This window comes from Mycteria americana, chromosome 2 (genome assembly GCF_035582795.1).
Source record: "Mycteria americana isolate JAX WOST 10 ecotype Jacksonville Zoo and Gardens chromosome 2, USCA_MyAme_1.0, whole genome shotgun sequence".
NCBI classification, from domain to species: Eukaryota; Metazoa; Chordata; class Aves; order Ciconiiformes; family Ciconiidae; genus Mycteria; species Mycteria americana.
In genome coordinates this window covers 59,172,647-59,184,653 of record NC_134366.1, presented here as the reverse complement: position 1 = coordinate 59,184,653, position 12,007 = coordinate 59,172,647, and the positions used below count along the sequence as shown (strand labels likewise).

Here is a 12,007-nt window from a genome sequence, read left to right as displayed (position 1 = left end):
GTTAAAGTGATATACTACACATATCAAACGCAATCACAGAATTGTGAAGTTAGAGAAACTTAGGACTTGCAACAGGAGACATTTTTAAAGTTACAGAATGGAAGAAAGTTACTGGCCTTCTGCAGGAATACCATTCCCAGACCGGAGCAATGTTAACACATTGTGTAAGAATTCCTAATCTTCTTCAGTATGAAACTGGCCACCTTAGTTCAAATCACCACAAATGTGCGGTATTCATACAGTGTAGAGGATAGTTTTAAATGGAGTATTTTAAACAGTGATCTTTGAAGTGATAATCTATCTATGCCCGTAATCTCCAAGTGAACTCATTTTCACAGCTAGGTGGTATACCAGTTAATCTCTTAATTAAAATAAACACTGTCACTATGACTGATACGACTACTAATAATAATCTCTTTTCTTTTTTTGAAAATGAGCTACAGCCAGGCAGATTTCTTCCAGTGAAACATGGAATTTCAAAGATTGAATTCAGAAAATAAGATGAAATTCAGAAATGATGTTAGTGTGAAAAATGGGGAGTGGTTCACAAGATAAGCAAATACTTCCTTTTGAGATTTTGTAAATTACCCATTCAGTTTTCAGACCATTTGAGCTCAAGAACTAATTTTCTTTCTCATGGTGCTTTCTGGGTCACACCTGAGAGGAAGAAAGCTAGATAATGACTTTGATGTTGGTGAGCATGAGACCCATGTTCAGATTCACTGCTGAATCTGTTCAGTAGATTCATTACAGTATTTTTTCTCTTTAACAGATGCAAAAGGCTCTGTAGATCACTAAGCCATGCAGATATAGCCCCAGAATCTTTACCCAATAATGTCTTGAATCACATATAGTAATGTCAGACTAAGTTAGATTATTAATTTTTTAGGAGAGTTACCTTTTTCATTATACCTTAGTACAGTTCATAATACAAGGAAACTCACTTTTGCTATCCTAGTCCAAATAGTATTTGTGTATATTGTGTCTTGCAGACAAATTCTATTGGCAAATGTCTACTGATCTGATAATAATAGACAAAGAAATTAAAAGTTCTACAAAACATTTGCAACATGGTTTCTTCCGGTGGAAATTAGTTATGTTAATATGCCTGATTAGTCATGAGTTGTGAATCCTAAAATCATTCCACCTTTCTCATGTTAATATTTGCTTCAGTGATACACTGCTTTAACAACTTTTCCTTGACTTCTGAAATATATCTTTGAGCTAAATATGTGTGAATTACAAGCTGACATTGAAACTGAAGCCATTTCTTCCAGGAGGAGTAAAGATCTGCCTCCCCCAGCTACTCACTCTATTCTCACTTGCAAGAAACTGAGGAGTTTAAAAACCATTTTATAAACTGTTCTTTTTTCAGCTCTGCTGTTATGCTGTATCTGTACAATAAACAAGAGCTTGAGGGAGTTCAGTCTGAACCTAAATAAATTCCTTGCAGTTGAGAGGGGAGAGCCTAAGACAGGCAAAATGAAAATAATCCAGAGCAAGTGAATAAGTGAATGGAAGTGACTAAAATTCCTCTGCTGATGATATGGTATGATGTATGTATGAAACACTAAATTTGATTTCAAAAGAACGTCAGCTGCATTTAAGAAAATGGACGGGATGATGCTGACCCAGAATTTACTTTTTTTTCTTTTAAGTTTTTTGCCTACAGAGGGCAGAGCGTACTTCTTAATGCCACTGATCTGATCCAACACATACTACTGTAAAATGTATGTGGGCTACCACAGTAAAAGGAAACATTTGTTTGATTTGCTCTATGAATATAAAAATGTAAAGGGGACACAATACAGTTAAAGTTGGAGAAATGTAGATAAAATCTCCTTCAATATTGTGCAAGGGAAATGTTTTTTCTTGGTGTATTCTTTATTACAGTTTAAAATGTAGAGACCTGCTATGTGATTTTTCTCTGCTGTGATTCAAAACCACAGATGGGTTCAGCCTGTGTAACCACGATGTCACTCAAACAGCTACCTTTCACCTAAACAAGAGATTACACAAGCAGTAGGGAAAACTGTGGAGACATAAATCTGAGCTTTTCCACTTCTGTGACACTAGTTTTAGAACTGAAAGCAGATCTCTTCTCTTCAGTATCTCATCTCTTCGTGCCATAACCTCTTTCAAATAGTCTTGTAGACTTCTACCACCACTTAACATTTGCTGCTTCTAGTCTGGTAGAGAACAGAAAACTTAGTGTTGTATCTTTGAAAATGCTGTTAGTGCAGTGATGTGTTGAGTCATAAAAATCTGCATAGATAGCCCTATGTACTTGGTTTGCAATGTGGTACAAAGTAAAAAGTCGATCCCTGAAAGGTTCTGTGAAGAGAAAAGCGTTAGACTGCAAAAGTGCAAGGATATAATTTGCAAACAGATTGAGGCCTAAGAAATCACTCACCTCCTCAAAATCAATTTACAAGAGTGGAATAGTTTTCCTCCTAGCTTTGTTCATTGGGATAACGTCACTCAACATAAAGAAACCATAAAACAAAAGAAATGGTTTGCATTCATTACCTAAATACAACTTCTCCCCTGCTTCTTGTGCCATTTGCATACAGCAGCCTCACAAACTATCCATATTTTCTGATACACATTTTGCCCTAGGTGTTTACAGCTGTAATATGTCTTGTTTCTTTTTGTGGCCAGGGAGAACGTAGAGGTTCCTTGGCGTTTATACGTTCTCCAAGTACAGACAACATGGTAAATGTGGATTTCAGCACCCCACGCCCAAGTACTGTGGAAAGCTCTGTCTCTTATTTACTGTAAGTAATGTGGACTGATTGTGGGGCGGTTTTTTCGTGGGTTTTTTTTTTATGTTATCTGTGATGAAATGGGAACAGTGTTACAAATTTTGAAAAATACAAATTACAGGTGCTTCATTCACTGCTTTTTTGAACTTCAGTTAATGTTTTCTCCCACATAAAATGGGTATACATACAGTTATATTGTTGCATTTTACACACAAACCATTTTTTGCAGTAAAGGCTGGTAAGAGGAAGGAGACATCCACATTAGAGTTGTTTCGTGTGCCTTTTGTTCACCAACTGCTATATACAGGGCTAGATGTCATTTCTGTGTCTGTTCCAGAAAAAGTCAGGAGAGAGGCAAGAAAAAAAATTGCTCCTTCCTTAACTCTTTCATGATTCTTTCACCAAACAGACCGTGTGTGATGTAAACTGAGAAATTAATGCTACACTCACCTGAAAGACAAAAAAACAATAATCTTTTCACATTTCCCATTAGGTATTTGTTCACTCATTTTCATTTAGCCGATTTTGACCTTTCTTTTTTTTTTAAACTTCATCTTAATTTCTCCCTCTCGTTCCACATCTTCCTGTTTTTTCTTCCTCTTCAGCAATTACTGATTTTTAAAACTGCTGTTTGTATATTGTATTCTTCTTCAGGAGAGAAAAAGCTGGACCAGTTTGCCTTGACATGCAAGCTTTAGAGCAGAGGAGGAAAAGTATCCGGGACACAGAAGACACAGTCGCTCATCACACCCTACAACAGTACCTGTATAAACCCAGGCAGGAGGTGAGAGCAGAAGGCTAGCATTGGACTGTTTTCCAATCTAAAACTAGGAGACATTAGGAACCAAAACTTGGGAGCAAAACTCAATAGGAAAGAACCCATCTGCAAGATCTGCACCCTTGAGGAAGATAGGCTCTTTGTCTATATTCTTTCTCATTTATGAACATGCCTCTTTAACAGAACTAGTGCATTTGATTTCCCTGGGGCCAGTGGAATGCAGAACTGGGTCCAATATAGGTTCTGAAGCAGGATTAAAGGGAGTGTATCAACTGAAGTGATTCAGACACAGGGAGAGGCTTTCTTTGAATGACAGTCACTCTTACATACTTAAAATTCCTGGACTTATACCTGTTTCATGGTGAAGAAAGAGAAAGAAAAATAGGAGTTTCATTAATGCCCTCAGACTAGTCTTTGGTTCATTCTTTATAATGGAGTTGTTTAAATTTGCATGACACCGACTGAATGCATTGATTCAGGGCTTCCAGCTGTATTTATAAATAAATGAATATTGTCTTCCCTTCCTGGCCACAGCACAAACACCTGTACAGTCGACATGAGATCATGCACAGTGAAGATGAGAAACAAGACAAGGAGATTTTCCATAGGACAATGAGGAAGCGCTTAGAATCTTTCAAGAGTACCAAACTAGGAATAAACCATTCCAAGAAGCTCAATAAAGTCCACAAGCGAGACCGGGGCCAAAAAAGGGTAAAATACTTTCACAAGGACCCAGATGTAGCCACCTATTATACAAACTAAGGGGTGGGGAGGGCAGGGAGGACTCTGAAGGGTCCTATGTCCTGCATTTATCTCTGTCCTGTAGAACTTCATGAACTTAAAGGCCCTAAGCAAGAAGAGATTAAACTATGAGACAGCTCAAGGGGCACCTTCTCACATGCTGCTTTTCTCTATGCTTTGGGACCCTTCTTCTGGGTGAGAGGTTTTTGATCACTTGAAAAACAACAGACCTTAAGCCATGCTGCAACACGGTGGGGAGATGTTGCAGGGTAGATGTAGCAGGGTAGCACTGTAGCATAGAGCATTCCACAAAATTTGCATGAAACTAAGAGGGAACCTACAGCATACAAAGAGCCAAAGTTCCTTTCTTTTCCTGTAGTAAGTACAAGTGTAGGGGGGGAAACTAATGACATCCATACTGAGTCTCAAGCAAAGATTACAACAGATTTCAGGGTTATGCTGCCAAACTCGTGATTTCAAAGGATGTCACTGCCATTGCTATCTGATGATGGTAGCGTTTTTGGTAACTTTGATTGTTTTCTTTCAGCGAAACAGCAGTGTCATACCAAATGGAAAAATACCTTCAGAAAATCCAGTACAAGATTTTACTTTGAAGGAAAAAGGTAAAAAGAGTATTAGACCAGTTACACTAACTGCGTTTTACGAGCTACATTGTCAGTAAAGCATCACTGAAAATTTTGTGATATGCAACAGTGAAGCTGGTATTAAAAAGGGACTTCTAGTCATAATTCAGAGCTCAGAGTGGGGATCTGCTCCATGCTTAAATGCAGTGTCTCAATGTTCCTTAGAAGTTCTCTTAGAAGTTCTTTTTCTAGGCAGCTGGATGACAAATAAAATTTTAATTGGCCTTTTTAGTCACATTTTTAAAATATCACCTTTAAATTTTGAAAACAAAACAATGCAGTGGCTACAACATAGATGAACTTTCAGCTTCCTTTTGGATAAGCTACAGAGCAACTTTTGCTAACATTTTTCTTTTTCATCACAGGATAGGTCTGCCTAGGACACCATGACATATAAAATTCAGTAGCTGAGATGACATTCTGATCTGAGTTAAGGTCCATTTGTTTAGAAAGGTCTGAATCAGAGTTGACGCTAAGCAAGCAAGTTAGAACTCAAGGAGAGTGTTGCTTTGAAAGGAACACAGAGTCAGAAGCCTGTTTCAGCACTGATTCACCCTTCATGCACAAATCTAACACACAGGTCAGCCTTGAAAGTGTAATCTGAAGCTGACTGGCCTAGGGAGCATCCCTAGCAAAAGCTGGTTTTGCATATAAAGCCCCAAATTCTTTCATCTCATGTTTTAGCCATCTTTTGCCATTGATGTCAGTCATAGCAAGACGTGATGGATGCTACTATGTTTGTTATGTAATTATAAAATAATATGTGTCACTTAAAAACTGAAATGTGGTTTTAAAGCCACTGAACTAACTTATTTTTGTTCTTTCCTCTGTTTATGCATGCAACGCCTTGATCTCAAAGACAATTGCATCTTTTCTCAATAGCTCGAAGCAAAGATATTTTTCTTTATGTATGTTCTTTGAATCATTTTCTGAGCATTATTTTTATTTGACTGACGGGGCAATACAGGCTGGCTGAATAAGTGTAATATTCTAGAACCTTTTTGCATGGGAAGAACTTTCCGAATACTTATATGTAGGTCATTCAATGCTGTCTTGTTAAAGAACTGTGTATAGATGTCATCCTCTACTTAAAAAAAAAAGCTTCATTGGAAGACAGTCTTAACAAGTGGTTTAGCAGCTGTTGTAAAACTGCAGTAGAAGTAGCAATGACCTCACCAGGTTTGAAATCAGTCAGGATACTGATGCTGACCTCTGTCAAATGATGAAAATGCAGTGACTGATCATTGTAACAGGACAACGTTTGTCAACATGTGAGCATTTAACCACACAAAACACAGCAGCAGCAGTGGTGCCATGTCATAGGTTGCTTTGTTTCAGTCCCAGGAAAGCAGACAATTCTGTTAGCCAAAAGCTTAGCCAGAGTGTGAAATGTCTCTCTGTCATAGCACCAGATAATAATGCAAGCCAGAAACCTGTGTTGAGTTTCTTGATGTAATTGGTATCTAAGCTGCAAACTCTATGTACATTCACATTCGCATTTCAGTGCTACCACTGTTGATTAAATTTTGCCCTTATCTAGATCCTTGTTAAAGATGTATCTTTGATAACTATGCCAGCATCAAAACAGCATGAAATAGCACTATCAATCAGAACTGATACAAATCTCTAATCAAATTGTACTTTCTTTTTGTTCCAGATTTGGAGTTTTCTGAATCAGAAGAAAATAATGATTATGAAACTTTGCATCTAGGCAAAGGAGTTGATTTCCTGGCTAATGTGACGAAGCAAAATTTCACAGATAATCCTACTGGTAAAAATATTAATTACCTACAGATTTTTTTTTTCTCAAATGTTAAAAAAAATACTAGAAATGCTGCTGATTCAGCCTGTGTTTTTTGTTTTGTTTTGATTTGATGTGTTCTATTAGAAAATATATTTGCTTAATATTAATGTTAACAGATAACAAGTTTTGGATATCCAGAGGTATGGAGAGCATCAAATTTGATACTGATAGAAGTTGTGAGCATGACTGCCTAAACTAGACCTAATTATTTCTAGCAACAGAAAATGTTATTTTAGAGTTGTCCTACCTCACAAGACCAGTCAATACTAGTCCTTTGGAACTGTTTTCTACTTGCATTTGAAGCATAAATTTCATGCTGCTTCTTTCAGGCAGGATTTCTCCTCTTAAATTCACAACTCCCTCAGATCCTTACAGGCTCATAGAAGTCACTGAAAAGGGCAGATTTGCAGCATTCCTGGAGCATTCACTGGACTTGATTTCCAGTCCTGAAAGACTCCAAATATCAGATTGAAAGTGTATCACTATATATAACAGAAATTATATGATACAATTTATAAAGTTTTAAAATTAATATTTCTCTTTAGTACTTTTGTGTTTGAATTTTCAGCATGCCACTGTATACTTCATATGTAACATGGTGCATACAGTGAAGAAAACCACTTATATCTGTACTCTTTTGCCAGACATGCTGATACAGCCTTTTCACTGTTCCATGACAAATTCTATGTTTGAGAATGTAAAAAGACATCCAGAAATCAATCCAGAAATAAGTGGGTGGCAAGATGCAGACCTAGACTAATTTTTAAAATGTATTTTTCTGTTCAAACACTACAAACTTGATACCTATATTAAAGGGCTCCTGTAACTTACTTTTGACTGTTCTGTGGCCTGCTTTAGCTCCATCACACACATCGAATGAGACGGAGTTGTGCAGTTTATGCTTTTGCATTTTTTTCCCATCTTTTGTTTCTTTTTTATGGGTTTGATTTGAATGTTTTGCAGTTATTTTATATTGTGCTTTATTTTGCTTAAAATTTGCTGACTGATGTCTTCTTTTATTGATTTTATTTTTTGTCTCCAGATATCCCAAACATAACTGCATATTGGATATAATATCCAATTTTTCTCTTTAATAGAAATGCAAAATGACTAGCAGTAACCAAGGTAGAAAGACCAACCTATGTGTGTATAATGGTCTGTGTATTGGCCTAGTCACACCTATACTGGACTGTATCAGCCTATTTTTTTCCCACTATAGCCATTCTCCTTTTACAAAGCATCTTGCTGTATTACCAAGAAATTATTTTGATTAATTGTATTTGTCACTCGTGAACTTTTTTTAGGAATTGATAACCCAGTATTTTCAGCTGATGATGATCAAAGCATCTACATGAAGTTCTCACCATGGTTATCTAGTGAAGATACTGTGGTACCATCACAAAGGGCCCGAGTGCAGATCCCATATTCTCCAAACAACTTCAGACGGCTCACTCCATTCCGGCTCAGCAATAAATCAATAGATTCCTTCCTGCTAGCAGATGGCCCAGAGGACCGACCCAGATCTTTTCTCCCAGAATCAACACATATGTAATATTTTAAAAGATATTATCACCTTTATTTTAATCAGCCTTCCTATCAACCCTGCCTACTGACAAGTAAACTTACTTTTCCGATTTTTCTTCTCCCAGAGCATCTCTTTCCTTCCTGATTTCTTCGCACAACTAAACATCTTCTATTTTCCTCCAGCTTGAATAAGAAAACTTCTTTCTATTTTCCTTCTGCAGAAGAGCTGTCCAACTATTTGGGGTCCAATGCCTTGCTATTTTTACAGCAGATAAGGGTCTTGCTCTTTGTTTTGGCTTGAATACTTTATATGCCAAGAAAATAGTATTCCAAATACCAGAATATTGTGCACTCATTTTCAAGAGGCTCCAGGTTTCTTGGTTAGTCAGTTCTAGATGATAACATTTGTACCTGAATTCCCTAACGGGAATCAGGTAATTCTGATTCAACCCCCTTAAACAGTGATTGGTCTTTTTGAGTAACTTTGTCACTGCAGTCTGCAGATGTAAGCAAAGTAGTCTGAAGCCCCAGAAAGATGATCCAGTTGCTGCTGCCAAAGGATATGGTTTGCCCGTAAGACATCAGATGAGTCATTTAACCATTGGACTCTCTTGCATTCGGATGTACAATAGGAGCAGCAGGGCTAGACCAGCAATGAGCTGGGCTAAGTCTCTCATTCTTAGCATGATTAGAATATGATTTTTGACTCTACTGCTAAGAAGCCTTGAGTCAGTTCTGAACATTTGTCCAGGTTATTTACCCAGTGTCCAGGAAGGGAAAATGGTCCCACTGCTACAATACAAGTACTCAATGACACTGCTGATGTCATCATTAAATTACATAAGAAAGGGTTTAAAAATGAAGCATGTTTACTAGAATGCATCAGAGTTCCCTTGCACATGTAGAGATAAATACACAACAGACAGACTGTGGAGAAGCAGAATTCCAGTTTTGGTTAGACCTTTATCCTTAAACTGTGAGTTTATCTTAATCCATACCTTATTTTCAAACCAGAAAAATGCTTAGCTTTCTGATGCAGTAAATAACTTGTTGCTTCTAATGTGTTACAGGCTTAAAATTAAATTGACTCTGGGTTTAAATGAATATCCTAGTTGCCCTTTAATTCTTGCTTTGTGGAAATTTTCCACACCATAAAAAGCAGCCTTCACTTCTATAATCAACACAGTCAGTGCTGCAAACGAAGTGGGTCAGGTCACAGTTCAGACATCATAATTGAATATAACATAGGGCACTGCAGGAATTATACAATGAAATGCAATAGTCAGTTTCATCATGAATTCACTTTTGTGGAATCCATGGTCACAAATGTATGATCTAGTGTCCTCTGTCATCAACAAATAAAGGAATGTGGTAAGTTGAAAGTACTTCTGTAGTTAGTTGATGAAACTTTGTTCAGACAAAGACCTCAGGATAAGAGTGAATGCTGGTAATTTTGATTTGAGAAGAACTTCCTTACCTTTTCAAAAGAAATAGAAAAGGAAGTTCCATTTTTCTTCTGTTCTGGCTTCTGTCCCTGCAGAAGATGTGCTAGTTCAAGTGTTATTACAGGAAGCACATCACTTTCTTTACTGGAGTGGCCTGTAGGTCTGTGGTTGGTTCTAGTACTCAGTTCCTTATTAATGCATCTTAGATTATTTTTTAAATTATGTTTTAAAGTGAACACTGGATTAATTAAAGAACTGTGAATCAAATTCCAATATCCTGATTAAAAACTTGAACAATGAACAGCATTTCAAAAGGAAAACTTCTCCTTGACACTTATCCACATTGAAATTCTCTTCACTTTTTTTTCCCACTGAGAATATTGTCATAAAATATTGGCATATGACTTGCTGAACATTTTCTTGCTAAACTTTGTTCTTGTCCTCCATTCTATTGCCTTATTTATAATTGACTTTATTATTAGGAACCAGTATGTATAAGTTCTTGTGCAGGTATCTTTGATATATCAAAATCACTGGGTTTTGACTGCTGTGTTTCTTAAGAAGTGTTTTGGGAAGTTAGATTTCCCAAACTAATAAGCTTAGACCTTGATTACTCTGAATCAGTCCTCTGAATTATCTCCTTAACAAAATTCTCCAAATAGGAGAATGGTACTGAGATTTCAAATAAAAGTTTTTAAAAAACAATGTAAACTGGAAGCCAAAGGTGGAAATGTGAAGTTTCTCTAAAGTATACAGAAAACTGATCATAGGCTCCGGTCACTAAGAAATTGACTCCCTGGTGATACCCTCTGCTACTTGATTGAAAGAACACAATTTCTTTCAAAAGTTTCTGAAAGATTTCCCTCCTGAGCATCAGGATTAAATATTTCAAGATAAAGATACACCTTAATGACCAGGTGATGGCTCCATCTCCTAAATATCTGAAACAGGCAGTTGTTTATCACAAACACTGAACTAAGTTTTGCCTGATATTCAGCAAGGATAAGAAGTTTAATAAACTCACTTTAGGGTGACCAAGATAGAAACTGGGACAGGGTACAGTTCCCCAGCAAAAAAGCCATCTTAAACCACTCGCTTTCATAAGACTTTCATAAAAATAGCCAAAAGCAAAGCCCAATAGCCAGCATACTGGTATAGAAAGTGTGTGTATTACAAATGTTTCTATTTAATTGTGCTCTCTAGGTGATATGGACCATGATGTTGAAATGACAGAATACTCCTCTTCAGATGACCAACTAAACCAAAACCAAAGTGTTTCAATGACTCCCCTCCACTTCTTCCCATCTTGTCTTCAAATGCCTTGGACACAAAACTATTCTTCATTGGAAAACAGAGGGAATATATCTCTTTCTACTGTCTCTGAGTATATAGCTTCTTGTGACCCAAATGTACCTGATCTCTTCTGGGAAGCAGGTACAGATACAAATAACAAAGAGACAGTAAACTCAGGTTATTGTTCTGAAGTTAGCTACAAGTCAGAGAATTCACAAGAAGAGAATTCGCTACTTATGTTTGAAGGGCTGGAAGACTCTTACATGAAGGAGCCCCAAGAGAAGAAAATGTTGCTTGATGTACAAGGAAATTACAGATCTGCTGCAGCCAGACGTGTACAAAGCCGACGTTCTTTTCACAGGCCAAGACCTCTGCAACACCCTAAGCTTCAGAAGCTAGCATCTCTTCCAGCATCTTGCCATGTCCCTCCACATTCTTTGGAACAAGAGGAAACACAGTTGTGAGCCAGGACTTACTTGAAAGGAGAAGATAAGAGAGAACAACTTGAACAAAGGGCTTCTGTAAAAATAGAGAGCAACCTATTGGTTCATGGGATCTGCACTAGAATGGTTTCAGATGGAAAGGGAATGGGGTCCCATGATGTCAGAAACACTGGAGCTTTTCTGCTGCACTTACATTTTTAAGTTCTCATTCATAATGAAAGGGTACATAGTGAAGAGGAAATATGCCTCCTTGTTATTTTTTCACATAGACTGTTACAAAAAATCAATATTATTTTTGGAGGGCTAAACCAAGAATCTTTTCAAATGGTAAATCCTTGTTGGTTTTTTACATGGAAATGGTTTATTATGCCATTATGCCATAAATACATTTAAAGAAATAGGCTGCATTTGCTGCTTCAGTAATGCAATTCAATATTTATGATGTATGAAATTAATGTAGGAGAAGCCAATGTTTAGCCTCTTGCCTGCTAAGTCTACTCTGATTGAAATGGATCAGTGCCTTTTATAAGTGCAAGCTAAAGAAAAATATCATCCTGCTCTTGAATATTT

The 12,007-nt window shown here is 37.0% G+C and overlaps 1 protein-coding gene across 1 annotated transcript in view; it reads left to right on the top strand.

The window, feature by feature from the left end:
- The window catches only part of SLC9A3 (solute carrier family 9 member A3), a 50,916-nt gene extending 42,632 nt beyond the window's left edge, over positions 1-8,284 (top strand). The window contains exons 11-16 of the mRNA XM_075495607.1: positions 2,662-2,777; positions 3,420-3,549; positions 4,078-4,254; positions 4,832-4,907; positions 6,586-6,699; positions 8,037-8,284. Of these exons, the coding sequence (XP_075351722.1) occupies positions 2,662-2,777; positions 3,420-3,549; positions 4,078-4,254; positions 4,832-4,907; positions 6,586-6,699; positions 8,037-8,284 (861 nt within the window). The remainder of the gene's footprint in view (positions 1-2,661; positions 2,778-3,419; positions 3,550-4,077; positions 4,255-4,831; positions 4,908-6,585; positions 6,700-8,036) is intronic.
- The last annotated feature ends 3,723 nt before the right edge of the window (positions 8,285-12,007 follow it).